Source organism: Hyla sarda, chromosome 8, assembly GCF_029499605.1.
Source record: "Hyla sarda isolate aHylSar1 chromosome 8, aHylSar1.hap1, whole genome shotgun sequence".
Taxonomy (NCBI): domain Eukaryota; kingdom Metazoa; phylum Chordata; class Amphibia; order Anura; family Hylidae; genus Hyla; species Hyla sarda.
In genome coordinates this window covers 148,924,532-148,948,314 of record NC_079196.1, presented here as the reverse complement: position 1 = coordinate 148,948,314, position 23,783 = coordinate 148,924,532, and the positions used below count along the sequence as shown (strand labels likewise).

At 39.5% G+C, this 23,783-nt stretch overlaps 1 protein-coding gene across 3 annotated transcripts in view; it reads left to right on the top strand.

Annotated features, from left to right (window-relative positions):
* The window catches only part of MYO1B (myosin IB), a 219,646-nt gene that overhangs the window by 188,170 nt on the left and 7,693 nt on the right, over positions 1-23,783 (top strand). For 2 of the 3 annotated variants that reach the window (XM_056533484.1, XM_056533485.1), the window contains exons 21-28: positions 678-746; positions 4,679-4,765; positions 4,980-5,066; positions 9,726-9,812; positions 11,942-12,016; positions 13,529-13,663; positions 18,476-18,582; positions 20,606-20,738. In XM_056533484.1, coding sequence (XP_056389459.1) covers positions 678-746; positions 4,679-4,765; positions 4,980-5,066; positions 9,726-9,812; positions 11,942-12,016; positions 13,529-13,663; positions 18,476-18,582; positions 20,606-20,738 — 780 coding nt within the window. The remainder of the gene's footprint in view (positions 1-677; positions 747-4,678; positions 4,766-4,979; positions 5,067-9,725; positions 9,813-11,941; positions 12,017-13,528; positions 13,664-18,475; positions 18,583-20,605; positions 20,739-23,783) is intronic. The other variant, XM_056533486.1, reaches the window with a different exon arrangement.

Genomic DNA, 23,783 nt, shown 5'->3' with positions numbered 1-23,783 from the left:
AAGTTTTGATTTAAAAATCTAGAAAGTGTCTTTCTAAATGAGTAACTAGTGACCTGAAGTCTCATGTATGTCATCCTCTTTAGCTAGCCTTTAATAAGAAAGTGAGAGAAAGAAAAAAAGTCACTGGTACATACCATAACCAGGAGTGTCGCTATAGGCAGTGCAGAGCATGAGTCCTGGACAGAGGTGGTATAACGTTTCCTCTTCCACACAAGAAGACTGTATTATTAATGGAAGGTGGCGGAGCCCTGCTGCAGTATTTTCCTAAGGGGCCCAGGGATCTCTTGTTTTGTCTGAACATAACACACAGAACACATATAGAGTAATGATAGCTTTCAGTATGTAATTCTCAATGGTATTTTCCCTCTGAAATATTCTGGATTGAAATGTAACTGGTCCATGTGTTTACTAAATGGCTACAACATGGAATAACAATGCCTGCTTTGTCAGTTTTTCCATTATTATAATCTGTTTAGCACACACATATCTGGCACATATTACAGTATTTTCCACATCCACATTTATCGGGTTTTGTTAGAGCACAATAACTGCATATTTACATTGTATTATATATCATTGTCATTAAAACCGCAAATGTCTCTGCTAGCAGAAATAGAATGACTGTGTCACAACCGCTGTGATTACTTTCTGATGTTCTCCTTTACTTTTTCCAACAGCAACAAAATAAGTACAAACAGATTAAAAGTTCCACCATTGTGGTGCAGTCATATACCAGGGGGTGGAAGGTAAGACGTCCTTTTTTCTGATTTCATGTTCTGATGACTGTTTTTTTTTGTGGTGGCGGGTGGATGGATGAGGCGGGTGGATGGGTGAGGCGGGTGGATGGATGGGGTGGATGAGGTGGGTTGGTGGGTTGGTGGGTGGGTTGAGGTTCACTGGATGAGGTGGATGGGGGTGGATGGATGAGGTGGATGAGGATGAGGTGGGTGGATGGATGAGGTGGGTGGATGGATGAGGTGGGTGGATGGATGAGGTGGGTGGATGGATGAGGTGGGTGGATGGATGAGGTGGGTGGATGGATGAGGTGGGTGGATGGATGAGGTGGGTGGATGGATGAGGTGGGTGGATGGATGAGGTGGGTGGATGGATGAGGTGGGTGGATGAGGATGAGGTGGATGGATGAGGCGGATGGATGAGGATGAGGCGGATGGATGAGGATGAGGCGGATGGATGAGGATGAGGCGGATGGATGAGGATGAGGCGGATGGATGAGGATGAGGCGGATGGATGAGGATGAGGCGGATGGATGAGGATGAGGCGGATGGATGAGGATGAGGCGGATGGATGAGGATGAGGCGGATGGATGAGGATGAGGCGGATGGATGAGGATGAGGCGGATGGATGAGGATGAGGCGGATGGATGAGGATGAGGCGGATGGATGAGGATGAGGCGGATGGATGAGGATGAGGCGGATGGATGAGGCGGATGGATGAGGCGGATGGATGAGGATGCGCGTGTCACGTGACCACAAATATGCTGTCTCAAACACCTGTCCCTTCAGTGTGAGTTTGGCTACCACAGCAAGAGGATGTCTCTTGCTGTGATAGCCAAAGTGCTTCAGCTGCAATGTTATTCGTGCTGCGGCTGTAATAAAATTGATAACCCTGCTATGGGGACTGTGCGCCTGCGGGGGGGGGGGGGGGGGGGGGGGGGGGAATCAATTACATTACAGCCACAGCACTAATAACATTGCAGCCACAGTGCTTTGGCTATCACAGCAGGAGACATCCTCTTGCTGTGGTAGCCAAACTCACACTGAAGCGAACTGCGCTTGAGACAGCATATTTGTGGTCACGTGACACATGCACACACACACACGCACACGCACACACACACTCTCACCCTCCCCAGGAACAAATGGTAGGGGGAGCTGTCTTAGTCCAGCACTGGCAAGTGCTGAGTCATGTAACACATTACACGGCAAAACACAAAATATGGCACTACACCAGCATTAACCCCTTAGACGCGGCGATCAAAGTTGATCACCGCGTCTAAAGTGAAATTAAAAAGTTCCCGGCAGCTCAGTTGGGCTGTTCGGGAACGCTGCGGTGAAATCGCGGCATACCGAACAGCTGTGAGGACGGGGGAGGGTCCCTACCTGCCTCCATCTCTGTCCGAGCGGCGATCTGCTGCTCCATGCCTGCCCAGGAGGCTGGGGCAGCAGAGCACCGCTAGCACTGATCAATGCTGTGCTATGGCATAATCTCCTATGGGGACAAAAAAATGGTGTAAAAAAATTAAATAAAATAATAAATGTGATTTAATCCCTTCCCTAATAAAAGTTTGAATTGCCTCCCTTTTCCAATTTAAAATATATATATATATATATATAAGTGGTATTTCCACGTGCGTAAATGTCCGAATTATAAAAATATAATGTCAATTAAACCGCACAATCAATGACGTATGCGTAAAAAAAATTCCAAAGTTAAAAATTGTGTATTTTTTGTCATTTTGTATACCCTAAAATTTATTTATAAAAAGCGATCAAAAAGTCCCATCAAAACAAAAATGGTATCGATAAAAACTTCAGACCTCAGTGCACAAAAATGAGCACTCATATCGCCCCGTATGCAAAAATATAAAAAAAGTTATAGGGGTCAGAAGAGGAGAATTTTAAACATACTAATTTTGGTGCGTGTAGTTATAACTTTTTTTAGGTAGTATAATAAAATAAAACCTATATAAATTGGGTATCCTTGTAACGGTACAGAATAAATATAAGGTGTCAATTTTATCGAAGTGTACTGCGTAGAAACGGAAGACACCAAAAATTACAAAATAGCTTTTTTTTTTTTTTTTATTTTGCCCCAAAAATATTATTTTTTTTTGTTTCGCCATAGATTTTGTGGTGAAATGACTGATGTCATTACAAAGTAAAATTGGTAGCACATAAAACAATTACAGATGAGGGCCATCTGTAGGTAGAAAACTGAAATGATTTTTAGAAGGTGGGGAGGAAAAAACTAAAAACGCTAAGTGCAAAAAACGGAAAAACTCTGAGTAAACTAAACACAATACAGCAGTATCCTGATGTACAAATGCTTAGTTTCCCAGTATTGAGAAATTTAACGCTAAAGGGGTTTTCTGAGCAAAGTTTATTGAGCTTCTTTACCGTGAGGACTGTGAATTTATTGAGTTTATTGAGCTTCTTTACCGTGAGGACTGTGAATTTATGGAACGGTCTACCTCAGGAACTGGTCACAGCAGGAACAATTAACAGCTTTAAAGCAGGGTTAGATACATTCCTGGAACAAAATAACATTAATGCTTATGCAGAATTATAAAACTACATCCCTTTCCCTTATCCCCTTACATCCTTCCCTTCAATCCCCTGGTTGGACTTGATGGACGTATGTCTTTTTTCAACCATACTAACTATGTAACTATGATGACTTATCCTTTGGTTAGGGCAACAATAACAGATTGGTAGGTTGCAGACCCCTGACTGATCAGCTATTTGCCAGTGCTGTGGTATATGCATACCTTCTCTATGTCTTTCCCTGTGTCTGAATAAAAAAGCTAAACAGACTCCTTGGTGAGTACCACTTATTTTGTCTTAGGCAAGGGTCACACCACAATGTCTGGAAAATGTTGAAATGACATGATGTGTCCATGCTTGGACAGGCATGGGCCTCATTCATTTTGAAGACCCAAATGTAGTCAGATAGTGACGTGAGTTATTTGTATCCGTTTGAAGATTGCTGCAAGCAAAGAGTTTCACCTTTTGGGCCAAAACTTGTGTACGCTTGGTAAATTACCCAAATGTAGTCACTACCTAACTACACTTGGGCCATTAAAATAAATAGGACTCATGCATGTCCGAACACGGATACGTGGACATGTCATTTTGACACTTTCCCAACATATCCATGCCTCTGAGGCACAAATTGTGGCGTGAACAAGTGTACCTGACTTTTCAGGTGACTTCAAAGTAGACTGTCATGTGTGTGCATAAGAAATAACCATTCATCTTGCCATTAAGACTTTGAGGGTATGCTACAGAAAGATGGGGATATCTGCCCCCTATGTCTCTATACCACACCCTCAGATGCAGCATCATAGAGGGCACTGTGCAATAGTAATGAGCAGTGTAACTGTGAAGCCACTACTGGGGCAAAAGGGGACATTTACTACAAGCTGCTGTGGCATTTCTTTGTCGGTCTGTCTCTGTCTCAGCAGCTCCTTCCTCCTACCCCTCTCCACAGATTTCTATGGGCAGCATGTAACCAGATCCATCAGTGAGTCATCTCTTCTCACCAGACTAAGTTTGGCAATGAAATGAGAATAAATGATCCATGCAGGGGGAGGAGACTAAGTGGCGCATAACTGAGGAAAGGGGCATTTTTCTCTAATAGGATACATTAGAAAGTGTCCTTTATTTGCATTTGCTACTGATCTCTACAAAGTCTGTTGAAAATGCAGTGTTAAACGAAAAAATTGATCCTTTAAGACTTATGCTACATGGTAACCTTGGCAGTGACCAAAGATCTCCACTGTGAGGATCATGTTGCATGGCAACTAAATGAAGGTAGTAAATGAAGTAGCCGCAATCTGGCAGTCACAAGAAATCCATTCTTTGTTGCAGTCAATGTTGCCATGTAGCCCTAGCCTTAATGTGGACAAATTTTGAATTTATATTTTTTTTTTGTATAGGCACGGAAGATCCTTCGAGAGCTTAAATACCAGAAGCGTTGTAATGAAGCAGCTACAACAATTGCAGCTTATTGGCATGGTACCCAGGTAATACACATAATACGGTTCTTATGGTAATTTTGTTCCCAAAACACACAGGTGTCAAAGTAGCCTATGAAAAAAATGTATTTTCAATTAACCTTTTAAAATCGTCTTACACCCTTGGTATCGTCTCTTCCTGTTCACCGGGCTCATGGATTCCTGCCACAACCTTTTCCGCTTTCTAAGCTTTTCTTTAACCTCATTTTCAAATGCATCACAGGCGCGAAGGGAACTGAGGCGACTGAAGGAAGAGGCTAGGAATAAACATGCTATTGCTGTAATATGGGCTTACTGGCTTGGACTTAAGGTATTTCATGCATACATCCAAACCATCACCCATCAGCCCTATGATCTCAATAACTACTAACAAACCATTAACTCAGAGAATTGCATGCTAACTCTGTATGCCATATCATACAAAATGCCCGCCATTTGTGTTTAGCATCATGAATGCATGCTTGCTCACTCAATTTTGTGACTGATAGAGGTGATTATTAACCTTAGTCATCAATTAAAATTTTAGTTTTTTAGAAAAAAATTGAGTGCATGATGATGATAAAGAATTGAGAAGCATGTTCCTGTAAATGTTAACATAGAAAAGTTAGACATTTCTAAAAATGTAGAATTAGTGTTTATCTTATGTAAATTTGTATAACTTTAAAGAAGTTTATAATCATTCAAATGGAATTGATTAAATTAAATTCTATTTATCTATTATATTGGTTATATTTATTCATCTTTGATGTATATTTTTTTTTCCTATATGACACTGAATACAAGGTAGATTACATCTAGGAATAAGCAAGATTAGTTTATATTGATCTAGCATTTTTTTTACATAAGTGTTTTATATGCAGTTTTCATTCAACGGGATAGTAAAAGAGAGGCAAAGCAGAACACAAAATGTGGGTAAAAAAAGAAAAATAACCTGTAGTTCCGTAAAGGGAATCTGACCTCAGGTTAGTCCATATTAACCCGCTGGTATAGGCTAATAGCGCTCCTCTTATGGTCATGTTACTTTTCTTATGTCAACCCATTGTGTTTTTATTCTGAAATAAAATAATTAATTAATAAAATAATTACTAGCACATTGCAAATTAGAGCATTAGGTGCAATAAGTGCACCGCTACTCTCGCCTGTCTGCTTCGGCAAGAACACCTCCGTATGTATATTCAGGAACCTTACCCCTGACATAGCTTAATCCAGCACTGGGATCTTGCTTTTGCACAGTAACAATGCCGTGCCACTGTGCCTATGTTGTTATTGTGCAGCCATGAGATCTCAGCCCTTGCTTCAGCCATGTCACTGTTGGGATAGTTAATGAATATACATGTGGTACCCGGGTGGTGTAGTGCAGGTAGTAGTAGGGACAGGTGGTAGTATAATCGCTTGTAGTGTTCCTAATGCCAGGATGTGGTTGTATGGTGAAGCGCACCGCCAATGACCAACCCAGAAACGGCATATATTAAATGAGAGTTCAAAGCAGGTTTTGATGCAATTGGAACTTTACTGAAGAAGGCAGTATAACGTTTCTTACAGAGAGCCAACTTCCACAGAGGTGACCGGGACACAGGGAACCTCTCATGCTTGCTTTGACTTATAATGGTAATAATGATGATGCAGGCCACTGTGCTACTGTTATGACTTTGGTAGGGACAGTGGAGACTTGACTTGTAGACATAGATGAGACTTACAGATTAGATGTGGCTGCAGACTTGTAGGCGTTGGCCTAGCTGTACTGGACGGAACTTGTACAGAACTGGTGCTTGCATTACTGTCCAGGAACTAAGAGACCTAGTGTGGAGACTACAGCCCTTTATATATCAGGGGGCTGGACTAAACCCCATTGGTATCTGGTTGCCTGTGTCTACCTGTGTCTCTGGAACTCTGGGTATCAGGTGATCACATATCACATGACCTTAGGAAGTTTAAACATCCTAACAACCTTTGTACATAGCTTATATTCACTGAACAATAATTATAATAAATGTTCATGAGTAAATACAATAGAGACCATAATAATGACCTAGGAGGACCCTGCAGGAGAGCCCTGTGGACTTGAGGGACTCTATCTGAGAGGACTTTAGGACTGTACAGAACAATGTTCTGTATCGGGACATGACATACATGATGAGGCATTCTTATCAGAGCTGTTGGTTGGGCATAACGGTGCACTTAGGGACTAAGTAATGCCCTCATTGAACTGAATGCACTTTATTTGTATAAAACTATTATTCGCTATCCACCTATACCAGCAGGTTAGTATGGACTTACTTACTGTCAGTTTCCCTTTAAAGAAGAAATGTGTTAAATCCCAAAAAATGTTTGTTACTGACATTAAATAGCTTAGGATACCCTGATCACACACCCTTTTACAGTTTCTTAATGCACCCTCCTGTTTCTGAGATATTAGGGTTTTTAGTTTGTCTGACAATTCAATCTGTCAGTTGGGGCGTAAACTTAATTTTAATAATGGGAGGTGATGGGTTGCAGGGTGTATGACTGTTGTACATTGAGGGGCGTGTAATTCACACCCCCTGACTGTATGATCCCGCCCATCACCTAATACTCCTGTTATTGAAATTAAAGTACTTCAGCCTTAGACAACTTATCCCCTATACGCAAGATAGGGGATAAGTGTCTGATTGTGTGTGTGTGTGGGGGGGGGGGGGGGGGGGGGGGGGCGGTCTGAACGCTGGGAACCCCTGAGTTCTCCTGTACAGGGCCTCGGTTCTCGCCATGCAGGATGCGTGCCGACTACAGCATGACGCCTCGGCTGACATGCCCCCTCCATGTATCTCTATGTGAGAGACGGAGATGCAGCTTTCGTGTATCCCTGCCTCTTCCATAGAACTGAATGGTGGAGACCTGTCTATTGAAGACACATGCATTAGCCACGCAGAGCCGCAGCAGTTCTGGGTCCCCAAACGGGAGATTGCAGGGGTCCCATTGGTTGGACCCCCCCCCCGTGAACAGACACTTATTCCCTATCCTGCAGATAGGGGATTAGTTGTCAAAGGTGGTGCCCGTCTGACTGTATCCCTAAATTAATCTATACATTTTTTTATATATTATTGTTTTTAATATATTATTGTTTTTAATATTGTAACATATTTTGTGTATATATATATATATATATATATATATATATATTAAATTGCCAAGGATTATAAATATTAAATATTTATTAATTTTACTGTGAGATCACAAGGGCCCTGTGATCCGCAGTACATTATACCTATATGTACAATTTTATATCATATATTTAATAAACGTTTTAATTTAAATCCTATAGTCAAGACTCTGAGCCCCAATTTCTATATTTTGTTTCTCCCCTTTTTGGCACCGTGGGTATAGGTGCTATTTGGGCGCCTCGAGTCATTGGTCACTTGGTTAATACGAGCCTCTCTACCATTTTGTCATTGAATCCCTGAATTGTCAGACAATTTATAAACCTGTATATCTCAGAAATAAGAGTGTGTATCAAGACACTGTAAAAAGTATGTGATCAGGGCACCCTGAGCTATTTAATGATAATGCAATCTCACTTTTTGGGGTTGGCCACAGGGTCTCTTTAAAGCTGCTCAATGCTCATTTATCATGTTATTCGCACATACGATTTGTGAGAACCTGCAGCTATATTTACACAGACAAATTACCGTACGATTAATGTAATACTGTAGGCAGCCAAACATTTCCTTTTGCAGGTTGAATTTATACATGCTCATGTATGTTTGGAAAAATGACAGATGGGAGGGAGTATGACTGCAGAATAGAATTAAACTGGTTTGTTTGCAGCCTGTAACCACAGAGACACATAAGTCTGCATTAATTAGTAGCTGTAAACACAAAACAGTAGGAGAGGTTTAGTCATGAGAATTTACCTTTTATTTTAGATGTATTGAATGTTTTACTTTTAAACGGTAGAAAGCTGTTTAGTATTGAATACATAAGGACACTCTCTATATCTTGTCACTCCCAGTAAGTAGAACCTCATTTTGTCACAAGATGTAATCCTTTCAGTCTTCTAAGGGGTAATACATAGTGTACAAGTTTCCATTGTTACAGTTACAGTGTCCATAAGATTTCTAGCATGGTGTCCAGCGTTTTACCTGGCAAAATGATGCAGCATGCTGTGCTTGCGACTGATATCCCCAATTGAGCCTACAACTGTAGTGTGTACCCACCCTAATACAGCATACAACCTTTTTTAACCATTTATAAACAATAGTGAAATGAAATATAGTATATTTTTTTCTCCCTGTTCTGTGCCATAAGTTACACGCACTGATACGACAGTTGACGTCTGCCCAAAACTTTAGGGGGAACCTGAGGCTGTGGGTTTTTCAGAATGCGAATAAAAGTGATGACTTTACTTAAGACCTTTAAGGCAGTATTGAAATGTATTTTTTCATCTGTATTATGGCCATGATATTTGGACCCCCAGCAGTTCTTAGGAATCGTAACTGCATCATTATTGTTCATGTAAGGCCAGTTAAGTAGCACCGTGGGGTATCTGCAGCCATTTAAAAGTGGCATAAAGCTAAAAAGCTTGGGGTACAATTCCAAATAAATGGTTTGCAGGTATTTTGAATATTTTTTTTATATTGTATGATTTTTCAGATTACATGTTGCATTTAAATACAACATGCATTATGTGCCATACCTGGATGTCCCTGGAAAGCCATGATAAAAATGGCTAAATACATGGTTTATCTATCCAGCTATGTGCCCGAACTGCAGAGCATTGACTCCATAGTATAGCTTTTCGCCCTATTACAGTATAGTGTTTGACTGGTGGACCATTTCTCCAGTCTGACTTTAAGTTTAGTATTCTGTTTCTTCTATTACCTACTTACAAACCTTTCTTTATGTTTGAAATACTTTCTCATTTTGGGAAGTTCTCTTCTGGTGAATGTACTTTCTGCCTCCAGCTATGTTTCCACTGAATATCTAAACATTTTAGGCTCGGAGAGAATTGAAACACTTGAAGGAGGAGGCTAGGCGTAAGCATGCAGTGGCAGTCATATGGGCTTACTGGCTTGGACTAAAGGTACTTCGTCTTCTGATATGAAAATCAATTTATTACTAACCTCAATCTCTGTGATTGTTTCCTGTCCATGTCTGTCTGCTTGCTGTGGTCCTTGCACACTTATAAGCATGGTAAAAAAGCTGTTGCCCATCTAGGAATAGATCATTAGATCTTCCCAACATATTAAAAAAATGTTTTGACCATTTTACATTGCCCATTGATTTGTGTATTTGAGACCAGAGCTGTCTTAATCGCAACCAATCACAGCTCAGCTTACATTTTACCAGAGAAAATTTAGAAATGAAAGCTGAGCTGTGATTGGTTATTACATTTTTGTCTGTAGATTGATAAATATAGACCATTGTGTTGAATGCTATAGACATACGCAAATAACCATATAAGCAAATGTACTCCTTAAATGTAGCAGGAATGGGGCGGTGTCAGATTGGCATCTGCAGGTGATAAACATAGATAAGTATCCCTTTCTTATATCTCTCATATGTAAAAAAAACCTAATGTCCCTGGACAACCCCATTAATATCACCAGAAGCAAATCCATGACTGCCTTATTACAAGTGACTGGTTCAGTGCACCCTGGATTAGTTCACCATACAATATCACTATATTGGATTTTTTTTTTTGCATCATACATATCAGTCTGTGTATCCAATAGGGGTCACAGACTAAATGCTCTATCAAATTTAGACACTAGCACAATTTACATAGGAAAACAGTCAACATTCCAGTTGACTACACAAGAAACCTGCAGATAATCATACAAAATCCATGCAGATGTAGCCCTTGGTGAGATTGAAACTGTGGATCCTATAATTGCAAGGCAACTGAGCCACTGCGCTGCCTAGTTAATAGGATCCCTATTTCTTGCATGGGGTCCTAAAACTCCTGACCAAATCAGATCTAGCTGGAAGCTGTAATTTTTGCAGTATTGTATTTTTGACATTCCGATATCCACAAGTAGAGAGGCGAAACTTTTATTTACCTATAGTGAATAAAACAAAACAGCTACTCTCTACTAAAGGGCTTTGAGTTTAGTCCTGGGAAGCAGAGCACCCACCAGGACTATAAGTCCCAGCACAGTGCTGGTTCTATTGGTTTACTTTTTGTATTTTTAACATGATATATCAAATTTTTTATTTTTTTTATTTCCATTGTACTGTCTATGCAAACCATTTTTTTTTTTATTGAACTCACCAACACCAACTCTTTATGGGTTTTCTACATAATCATAATATCCTTTTTTTTCATTGCATATTCCACTACTTTTTCTAGCTGTATGTATTGCATGTTCGCACCTATGTGAAGGTTAGTTATATGGCTGTGCATACTGAAAGTGGAACTAGGATGCATGCATACATTTAATATTAAGAGGGTCCTGTATATGCTGGCTTCTCATGGAGATCGAAATTAAAAACATATACTTTGAAGCACAATGTCTCATCCAATGACAGTTAGGGGTATAGGATTTTTTAGTGTTACCAGGATTCGTGATTTCCTACACTATAAATTTCACAATGATGTCACTGAGGCATATTTTTATTGCTACTCACTGGTTTTCTAAACCTCAACTTTGGAATTGTATCAATTTGGATATGAACATTGCTTCCACTGCTTGCTTATAGTATTAAAGGACGGAACGAAAATTTTACATATTGCGGCTAACTTCTCCTAAACTTCACTTTTCATAACATATTAGTATTCCTTCAACACCATATATAATGTTTTTTCTTTTGTTTTTGTTTTCACTTGACAGAATAAAAAAAAAAATCACCATAGACCACAAAAAGTACAAATATTGAATTTAAAGACTGCGCTTTATTCTGGCATCCAGTTTCAATGTTTTATTTGTCTTCAAATGTGTAATTGCAACTATACATTCACATCTGTGTTTTCGTCATCTGTTTTAAATTTACAAAGCCCAATCTTATGATGTCTTTTTTGTTTTCTGTATTTGTTGTTTTTTGTGTTACATGTAATACAATAGAAGTTACAACTAACCAGTTTGTGCTCTTTCTCCCACAAAAGTCTATGTGGCCATACCTGCATTACTGTTGCTGTCCTTTTGATATGTACCGGGACCCTCTTAAACAACTAATGCTTCTATTAATTTTGCCTATTTTTGTTATATTTAGGTACGAAGAGAATACAGGAAATTTTTCCGTGCCAATGCTGGAAAGAAGATTTATGAATTCACAATCCAGAGAATAGTAAGTATTATATACTATGGTATGCCTGGTAACTATAATAAAAATAACCTCAATTATTTTTATTTTCCTCCATGTGGTCTCAACATCTTAGAATGTTATACTGTAAAAATGTGTGGACTATCCATGTACTGTAGACGTATGAACAGACAAGGTCTTCGAGCATCGCTCTCTAACTTTTGTATGGAAGGACTTTCTTTAGCTTTATCACTTTCCTGCTTATTTGTCTTTTTTAAGATTTTTTTTTTTCTTATTCTGGGTTAGGCTTTAGAGCAAAGTACAGATTATGGCATAGGTTAAAGCAAAGATTATGGTCTCGAGTGGCAATATTTTCCACTTTGGCTATAGTGCAGTATCCTTTTTCTGGTAAAGTGTTGAACACTATAGCAAAGACTATATGAATGCCATTATAGTCAGTGGGGTTCAAACTGACCCCATTGTTGCCTGTCGTGTAACTAATCTGGCCTTGCCATTTAGTTTTTTATCTTTTAAGGAAACAGACAAATGGACACAGATGTTGTCATTGCTTTACAATAGTTATCCTGGACTAAATTCATATTGTATTTTAACCCTCTGGATTTAACCTATGGTGCATGATCAGACCAACACTCCCTAACCTGGACTCCCTGGGACTATCTTATCTTTGTTTCCTATGGGATCAAAAAATGTTGCAGTGTCTTGTAATACCTTTTTTTATTGGACTAACAGAATTTTGTAGAGACAAGCTTTCGGGATTCCTCCCTTTATTAAGTCCAAAGCAAATCTAAGCTCAAAGCTTGTGAGCTTAGATTTGCTTTGGACGCGATAAAGGGAGGAATCCCGAAAGCTTGTCTCTACAAAATTCTGTTAGTCCAATAAAAAAAGGTATTACAAGACACTGCAACATTTTTTCATTTGCATCTGCATTACTGGACTAATATGGCTACTCAAATTTACTACAAATTTCCTATGGGAGGCATTTTAAGGGGACTGTCTGGTGGCCCGGGAACTCATAAATTAGCTTTTTAAGCTCTGTCTATCCAACGTATCTATGAGGAGTTGAAAGAGAACCAGTCACTTAAAAATATAGTCCAATCTGCAGCCACCATGAAATAGAGCAGGAGTTGCTAAGCAGATAAATATATATAATTTTGTGGTAAAAGTGCTAAGATAACTTGTCATTTATGTAAATCTCTGCTCATTCTGGGCAAAGTCATCATGTGGGCGGTCCTACTGAGTGATTGACAGCTCTTTATATGCATGGTTTTACACAGATGTCAATCACTGAGCAGGATCACCTGCCTGACTACTTATCCCAAAATGAGCTGAGGTTTACATGAATAAATGACAGGTTGTCATGGAACTTCTCCCACAAAGCTTTATATAAATCTTCTTAGCTTCACCTGCTCTATACCATAACACCTGTAGACTACATTTTTATGTTAGGGGTTTCCTTTAAGATGTTAATGTAGTTTTTGCAGCAGATTATCTAGTTTTGTCAAAGTCTTAGTGTTTTATTATTTAACTTTATCACAGATGCAAAAGTACTTCTTGGATTTGAAGAATAAGGTTCCCTCAATATCACCCATAGACAACAATTGGCCACCAAGACCTTACCTCTTCTTGGATGCAACACACTCGGAAATGAAGAGGATTTTCCATCTGTGGAGGGTATGCATCTGATTTAACTGGAAAGCAAAGATCATCTGGTTTTGTCGTTTCCAGTCAGTGTGTTGATGCTTATTAGATCTTAGGAAAATATTTGCAGCATTGGACCTCAAACTAGGAGTGCAAGGGGTTGCCAAAAATGTTAGGTTTACTGGTGAATCCAATAATGATGCACATGAGAGAAACAATGTAGCTGATGAATGCAATTTACATACTGCCAATACAGGAGGCTTGTGTGCTGCTGTTTTTTTTTTTTTCAGGACAATGATTGGAAACAAAGCGAATACATAGTAATATAACCATATAAAACATACTCTAATGAGCACCTACCATCTACCACTAAACTGGGAATTTATCTCATTGTGCCTTTATACTATGTGATTTAACTGTTTCTCAGTGACTGTTTAGAAAGGGGGGAAGTTACTGCTAAAGTTGCATCTTTAGTTTTTTGTATGCAATTGAGAAAGACAGCAGGTTCCACGAAAAAATGTTTTGGATATTTTTTCTAAGCAGAGGCTTTTTTCATCTACTTCAAAGAAAATGGAATGACAGAACAACAAATAACACTTTTTCTACTCCAGATAATTTCCTTCTTTCAGCATATGCTAAACAGCTTAGCTACCGGTCTCTGACCAGAGCCTCTAGTATCTGAGCAGACCTATAGCAGTCCAAACACATATAGGGACGCCTCCTATACATTAGATGATAAACAAAGCCATTAAAATGGTAATAAAGAATAAAGAAAGCATGTAATTTTTACTGTAAAGAGTACAGCATGGAAACAAAACTTTCCAAAATTTGCAAAATTGCAGTTTTCTTTTCAATTTCCCCAAATAATTTTTTTTTGGTTGCACTGTACATTTTATGGTAAAATGAGTGATATCATTACAAGGTACTATTGGTCACACAAAAACAAGCCCTCATATGGGTCTGTGGATGGAAATATATTAGAGTTATGATTTAGGCAAGGAGGAAAAAACTAAAATGCTAAAATAAAATTGGCCTGGTCCTTAAATAGGCACTGTCAGATAAAAAAAAACTTTTGATATGTTGTAAAGCATGCAAAACCAATAGGTTTTGCAATTGCTTTCATTAGAAAATTTTCAGTATTTTATACTGAAAAAGCCAGTCAAAGAACTGCCCCCCCCCCTTGCCTCCTGGAATGCATTCAGTGCTTTTGTCTACACTGCTTTGTCCTGGATTCCAGGACATTTTGGAGGGGGGAGGGGCTGTACACACTGCAGAGACTCATGTGAAGAGAAGGGGAGGGGCAGGAAGACTGCTGCCGGCTCTCACACAGCAGACATCAATGAGAGAGGCAGAAACATGCATTGCAGACGTAAAAGTAAGTGTCCCTGCATGTATGTGTATGTGGATATATATGTATGTGTGTATATCATTGTGTCTATCTAATGTGTATGTGTAAGAATATATGAAGCCTGTGTGTAATAAAGGGGGACTACAATCCTATCCTCCAGCTGTTTCAAAACTAAAACTCCCAGCATGCCTGCACAGCCAAATGATGTGTGGGCATGCTGGGAGCTGTAGTTTTGCAACAGCTGGAGGCACCCTGGTTGGGAAGCACTGGACTGAGGAGAAGGAGGGGGAGGGGAGGGGAGTTGTTATCACAGTGAGTACCCGCCCCCTAAGTTGTGGTGGACAAAATTGAAGGTATTTGAGAAATAAAGCTAATTCTGAGAGTAATGTAGGTCACAGACACATACAAAGTACATGTACATGATCAGGATGAGATACTGAGCAACATATAACAGTTAAGTTTTTTTGAGTGATCTGACGGGTACGCTTTAAGGCCAAAATAGGCTTGGTCCTGAAGGGGTTATTGTACAAGCCAGGTGATTGCAACAAAAGCAATTTTTTTCTGATGTTTGCTCCATACACTTTTCTATAGAAAAAAATGGCAGAAAAATATGATGCCTCTGAAAAAGCTTGAAACACATTGCATTTTTTTACAAGCATTTAAAAGCTCAAAAAAAAAGCCTGTGTTAAGGCATTCTAAGAAAGAAGCCTGGGATCTTTTATATTGCTCAACTCCAATTCACAATAATTGCTGCTGTGTTTAAGCGGGGGATGGGAAGAAATTCTTTTATAGAGGAAATGGCCGAATTCCATTCCTGCCGTGATTATAAACTTGCTTTCTTGTTTTACAGCTGACGTGAACTTATATAATGAATGCAGCTTGCAATAATAAACCAGTAGCTTTCATTAACCAATGCTTCTAAATGGTGGCTTTTCATAAATAAATCATTGCCTGTCTGCACGGTGTACCCAACCTATAAGACAAAAAAAATTGCATAGATTATGCAGGGCAACAATACTGGCATTTACTTTCCAAGCTAATTGTAGGGCCTCTTCACATGTTGCTGTTATATTGCTGGTTTAATCCACTGCTCAGTAATGTCATACACTTATTCTGTGGTCCTATAAATAATCTGTTCTGTGCCAGTCCTGCTTCACAAGATTAGAATTCTACTTTTACCACTAAAAACAGACACTAAGTCACAAGGCAAGGGGCATACCAAGAGTATTTGGACTCCCATAGCAGTAAATTCCAGCAGTGAATCAAACTACACAGGTGACGTCTTCTTGGAATCATTTTCTTTTCCAAACCACCATTATAACTTCTTCCAGCCATGACTCTCTTCTGCAGAATGTGCCAGAAAAACATCTTGGGCTCCTTTCTTTTCTTACACAATATGGGTGCCCACCTCTATACAATTTCCCATTCTATAGAACCTCCATATGGTAATAAGACCCCCCTGTTGCCCCAAACAGCAAAGGTTGGTCCCCTATTAAGTAGGTTATCCATTAAGTTTGTCTTCCACAGAATTAAGCAGGTAGTCCCCCCCCCAGTAAGCAAGTACGCCTCCCAATAAACCAGCATATTCCATAATCATCCAGGTAGCTACCCCAGTAGGCAGGTATTCCCCCTATTAGCAAGGTACATTCTCCAGTAGGCAATTAGCGCCCCCCCCCCCCCAGTAGTCAGGCAATCACCCCGAGTAGTCACTAATCCCCCCCACCTCACCCAAAGCAATTGAGCAGGTGAATATTATAATTAAAAAAAAATTATATACACAGCCGCCACATTACCTCCTTCGCTCTGGCTTGTGCCGGGCAGGGGTCATGCTCTACTCCCTGTGTATGCCCCAGCCTGATGCTGTCTTAATGCTGCATACTATACCAGTGTTCTGGATCTCTGGTTAACAAGTGGATTATAATGTGATCGGTTTGGATTCAACCTGCCTACATTTTTCAGATCAGGTGAAATGGGAAGGGGTGTGGGGGGTTTACTTCCCACCAAACAGGTCAGTATTTTATAGCTCTTCAAAGAGATCAAATGCAGTTGAAAATACAGCGGGAGATTTATCAAAACCTGTCCAGAGGAAAAGTTGCCCAGTTGCCTATAGCAACCAATCAGATCGCTTCCTTCATTTTTCAGAGGCCTTGTCAAAAACGAAAGAAGCGATCTGGTTGCTATGGATAACTTTTCCTCTGGACAGGTTTTGATAAATCTCCCCTACATTTTAAACATTGCATGTATTATATGTTTAAATGCAAAACATACTACCATGCCATTTTTGCTAATGTGGTATTGCAGTCATATGAAATGGCATGTTCATGTGGTTTTAAGCTTTACCCATAGGGATACCTGAGGTATTTTGATCTCTACGTACTTGTGATTGCATCAGTGCAATAATCAAAGCCATTAAGTCTGCTTGAAGCCGTTTGCCCAGTGGCTTTGCTAGGGTTGGTGTCACCCAGTGCGGTAAATAATGGTGTCACCCCATACTCATACCTCCCCTCACCCCCCCCCCCCCAAGCATTTTTTTTTGCCTGTTGTGACAGACGCCAGTGGTGTAGCTCGTTGCAGAAAATTATTTCCAGTATAATAAATATGCCCATTGCCACAGAATGGGACAGTGCTAGAGAAGTTTTAACCATTTAAAACTAAAGCTCCCAGTATGACCTAAGCAGTGGTAAGGTTATGCTGGGAGTTGTAGCTTCACCCATCATAACTGAAGAACTTACAAGTGACTACAGCTCTGATGGGACAGTCAGGCAGCATACACAATGATATCAGTGACTGCAGGTGACATCTTCTCTATAGTCTTCCCTTATCTAATTCAGATGGTACATACCGCCAGGACTTCGTCCAGCAGAGCGGGACGCCCAAATGGCTCCTCACTGTGTCAGTGCATTTTAATCCTTTACATGAAAACAATAATCATTATAACCCTTCCACACACTGCGCTCTCTGAATATAATACTGCTTCACATTGTTCCCTCTGAATATAATATTGCCATACACTGCACTCTCTGAATATAATACTACCACACACTGTACCATCTGAATATAATACTACCACACACTGTACCATCTGAATATAATACTACCACACACTGTACCATCTGAATATAATACAACCACACACTGTACCCTGTCCTGTGTCCTCATCATATTAATGCCCCCTGTCCTGTGCCCCCAATATAATAATAATGCCCCTGTTCCTCCCACATAATAATGCCTTGTACTGTTCTCCCCACATAATTCCCTCTGCGTGCTGGGGGGTGTAACCCGGTGTGGCCCGTCCTCCCGCCCCCCCAATAGCAATGCAACTGTGTTTTGCCTTTGTTTTATAGGAATCTTTATTCAAGTACTACTGTGTATAAAGAATTTACCGGTTACAGAGACTGGAAGGAAACTTATTTGAAAAAGTGAAATTGTAAATGGAGGCTTGTCAGAATCATACTATAGATGAATGACAGTCATAACATATATATTTTTTATTTTAGTGCAAAAAACACAGGGATCAGTTCACAGAACAGAAAAAGTTCATTTATGATGAAAAACTGGAAGCAAGCGAACTCTTCAAGGAGAAGAAGTCTTTGTACCCCCCCAGGTAACTTGTCTTTTTCAAGTAAAATGCTATCCACAAAAGAGATGTAGAAGACGGCATCATTTCCAAATGTACAACCCGACATTTATAAGTGGAGTGGCCTATAGTGCTGATCAATCTAAAATATTATTCCAGCTACAGTTTATACCGCTCCTCTTTGAGAAGACCACACACTTATCGTGACAATGTCTTTGAGTGATGTTTTTTTAGTCCACCATACCTTTATACATGGTGTCCATTTTCTTTAAGACCACTGCATAGTAGACCATTTTTCTTGCAAATTTGAATGGGCTTCTGGAAGAGGGTTCACTGTATATGTAATTTGTATTGTATATGTCTAGGCCAACTTCATCTTACGTAGCAAGTTCTTGTCTTTACTAAAGCTTCCTGTTTTATATGCTCTAAATGTTTTATTTCTTTTTATAACATTCTTTATTTGAGAATGATTCCACAATGGTAAGTTGTGATCTACTTTATACTTAACACATAGAAGATGGTAATGGATTGGTCTACCCAACCAAATTCAAGCAAGTGCTCAGATGTTTAATGTTGGTGAAACCCTTCACTTAACACATTCAGTGCACTTATTACAGATGTGCCAGCTTGTAAGATTTCTCTGCATTCTTGCAGGCAACTGCAGATACTAATACATTGTAATCTGAAACAAAACATGGTCATTATACAGTCTGCTGTTTTTCTTTCTTTATACTAGACAATGTTATAACTGTAGACTGTAGTAATCTGGGTTATAAGTAAAGGTGCACAGTCCTCTTTATCTTCTCATTTGGTTGGTGAGTCAAACCATCCCTTTAGCTATAACTAGTCAGACTTTCTTTTACACCCATAATACTGTATAACTGGTTATACAGTTGCCTGAGTCCGAGCATGCATTGTGGCGCTCCCAATTCCCACATGTAGTGTCATAATTGGCCAGGCATGTCTAATGTCTTGAAAAATGACAAGCACAAGCATGGAGTATGACTCCCCCAAAAGGATGTAGAAGAAAGCATCATTTCCAAATGTACAACCTGGTATTTAAAAGTGGACTGGCTTATAGGTAAGAACCAGTTTTCTAACCAGAGATAGAATTGGAACGGATTCATGTTATCACGATTATCCTCTGTTCTTATGATTGGTGATGGTCCTAGTGACTGGACCCCGAAAATCAGCTGCTTGTCACTTAAGTTTTAGAAAGGAAATAACTTTAGGAAATTAGAAACCCCTTTCATAGCATAGGCTTAGGCAGAGAGCCTTTAAAGGGGTACTCCCGTGGAAAACTTTCTTTTTCAATAAACTGATGCCAGAAAGTTAAACAGATTTGTAAATCACTATTAAAAAAATCTTAATCCTTCCAGTACTTTTTAGGGGCTGAATACTAAAGAGAAATCCAAAAAAGAAATGCGTTTCCTCTGATGTCATTACCACAGTGCTCTCTGCTGACCTCTGCTGTCCAGAGCAGGAGAAAATCCCCATAGCAAACATATGCTGCTCTGGACAGTTCCTAAAATAGACAGCAGAGGTCAGCAGAGAGCACTGTGGTCATGACATCAGAGGAAATGCATTTCTTTTTTTGATTTCTCTTTAGTATTCAGCCCCTAAAAAGTACTGAAAGGATTAAGATTTTTTTAATAGAAGTGATTTACAAATCGGTTTAACTTTCTGGCACCAGTTTATTGAAAAAAAAATTTTCCACGGGAGTGCCCCTTTAACATGATCACCCCTCCCCATACAAAAATACGAAGTGATGTTTTAGCTAACTTAAAAGCTAAAACATCTTTTTCTTTTCTTTCTGAGGATATGCTGACTTTAACTCTTTTCTTTTCCTGCTAAATATTCATAGGGAGTACTGTGGACGGCTACATCTTTTGCCAGAGTTTTTTTTTGTAATAAGATAATTCAGTAGCCTTAGCTACAGTTCCACTGAAAACAGAGATAATACATAGCAATAATACAAAAGCAAAACCTGGTTCTGCTGCTTATAACTTGGTCAGTAAATGCTCTGCTAACCTGTACAATCATATTTCAGTGTTGGACAGCCATTCCAAGGGGATTATTTGGAAATCAGCAAAAATCCCAAATATAAGAAGCTATGCGATACCATTGAAGATAAAATAATAATTGCCGACACAGTGAGTAAAATCAACCGAGCCAATGGAAAGGTAAGATATTGGGTTAACGTATGTGGCATTTCCATAAGAGATTTCCTCTTTATTAATGCTTGATCGTGATGGAAAATAAAAATAATAATAATACAAATGGCAAGATATTCTTGTGCATTTATCTTAAAGGGGTATTCAAGGAATTTTTTTTTATTTGACTATGCTACAGGGGCTGTAAAGTTAGTGTAGTTCATGATATAGTGTCTGTACCTGTGTGTGACGGTTTTCTCACAATTCTTATTTGATTTTCACCCCAATATTTATTTTTAACAGCATACAAAATTACTGTTGTCTCGGATTTTTCCCAGCTTGCAATGCAGCCGAGACCTGACTCACTAGTCAGCTGATGACAGGGAGCCTGTCTGCTTCAATGGGTGGAGGGATAAATCTGCAACTAATGTAACAGCTGGAGGCACCCTGATTGAAAACCACAGGTCTTTTGATTCAATGGGTGGGGTGGCTGATGTGTGAGAGTGAGGAAAATGGCATTGTGGCATTTGTAGTTAAAAAAAAAAAAAAAAAACAGAAGTCAAACAGGAAATACAAGTTGAGAAAAAGCTAGCCACAGTGTTATGGAAATCTCATGACATAGCCATTTAGCCCCAAGACAAGCGCAGATTCTTCCTAAGCATGTCCATTACGGTCTGCCAGGTACGTACTAAAATCACCTTATGGTGGATACCCCCTTTGAGATCTTAGGTCAACCATTCTCTGCAGTCTGGATATGGTTGAGACATGCTTGGCAAAACCGCCTAAAGAATGTTGGCCACCAGATTCTAGCTTTGATCACTTTCCCACCACATTTGAGAAGGAAATAACTGCTGAGGACACATGTGGGCCAGTTGTAATTTTTTGTAAGATACTGAATCTCATTCTCCTTTTTATTACCCTAGAAATTGAACATCACAGACTTGTGATGTTGGTCTGATCATGTAGTATATGCATATCGATATACAAGTTATTCTCTAGAGCAGCAGTCTTCAACCTGCGGACCTCCAGACGTTGCAAAACGGCAACTCCCAGCATGCCCGGACAGCCAACGGCTGTCCGGGCATGCTGGGAGTTATAGTTTTGCAACATCTGGAGGCCCGCAGGTTGGAGACCACTGCTCTAGAGCGATTACAAGACAAGCTCTCAGGCTTTGTTCCCACTTTGGTCAGTATTTTTTGCCAACCGAAAAAGTTAAGCTATATTGGAAAGATTTACACTCCTGGTTTTGGCTAAAAAATACTGATTAAAATACTAACCAAAAGAACTGTGTGAAATTAGTAAAATATTAGCATCTTGCCAGGCTACACTAGAGACACCCATTAGTGAAAAGTTGGCTGAACCTGCAGATTATGACTGCCGGGGGGGGGATTTATCAAAACTTGTATAGAGAGAGAGTGGTGCAGTTGCCCATAGAAACCAATCAGATCGCTACTTTCATTTTTCACACGCCATTTAAAAAAAAATGAAAGAAGCTATCTGGTTGCTATGGGCAACTCGGCAACTTCTCCTCTGGACAGGTTTTGCTAAATCTGCCCCACGTTGTTTATAGGAGTGCTCGAACCCTTCCAGACAGCACATGTCTGGGGTAAGAAATATGGGATTTCCTTATGCCCAATTTTTGTCCCCTTCCCCTAAAAACAGATGAATGCTCGGCTGAGCCAAACCTACATGTGTGAGCATTTGGCCAACCTTTATAATATAAACGAGAGATAATGGAGATTAATCACCAATAATAAAATACTCCAGTGGGTTTGCCAGAACCCACCCCCCCCTCAAAAAAACAAAAGTATAAACAACAAAAATATATTCAGATTAGCAGAGCAATAAGGTTCGGTTCACAATTCTGTTATAAGCTATGCAGAAATGATATAAATTGTATGCCCTGCATTTTGAATTGCCGCAAATTTTGTGCATATTTTATATATTTTTTTTTTTTTTAGATATTCCCTAATTTTTGCTTTTTTATGCTGCGTGATGAATTTATTTAGTGTAACTCTGCAAAAAAGTTGCATACTGATTCGACTTGGAGGAGGGGGGGGGGTACAGCTTAAATCATTGGATGATGTGTTATGTGGTTTACATGTTATCAGTGCATAGGCCCTAAAATTGATGGTGTCCAACTAATGATAAATTACACACTGGGAAAACCAGTCCATCAATAGCTTTAGCAACATATGTGTAAAACAAGAAACAGAACAAGTGATAAATTTGCCCCCTTATTTTTTGCTTTTATTGCAGTATGCTGCACAATTTTTTCCTGTTAATAATAGAGGCCATAATGCTAGTGTGAAAATTCAAAAGTTATTGTGATTTAATGAAGAGAATAACTGCTGCCTGCCTGGGCGGTAAAAGAATAAACTACTATGCGCTCTCTTAGACTGCTCCAGCGATGCTGCTTCAATTCACCTCGGTTTCCATAGTCTGATGACATACTCTCTCTGCTCTGCTGATAAAGTTCCAAACCTATGGCAGCCTTAGTGATTGGCCATAGAGTGTTTGCAGCATCAGGAGGAGAGCTGGCGCAGCATGTCATCAGGACTGGAGGACTAGAGCGCTGGTGCTGGAGTGATCGAGGGGGAATATAGGTCATTATTTTAGAGCCCAAGCAGGTAGCTGTATTGTCAGGTGCCATGTGCTGTGACTTATGTTGTATTTTTGATGGAATATGTGATTGATATTTGTCGTAAAAAAGACTAAATGTAGTCACATTGACTAAATCAAGTAGAGTACGTTTGGTCTATTGAACACCATGGGCCCAACATATATGTTAAAATAACTTTTTCATGGCATCCCGGCTTATACCCCAAATATCTGACAGCTGTTGTGAATTTACAGTATCGTGAGATACTGTACAACTCATAGCCTGCTTCAGCTTGTTAGCGAATGCTGGAAGTTGTAGTTTTATGATAAATAAAAAAAGGCATAGTTTGGGAACCACTGCCTTAGGTTATCATATAACTAATAAGATAAAATGTCTTTGCTAGACCACTAGAACATGAGGCTCTATATAGAGTCCTCATGGAAAATGTTATGGTAGATAAAGATGTGCAATTG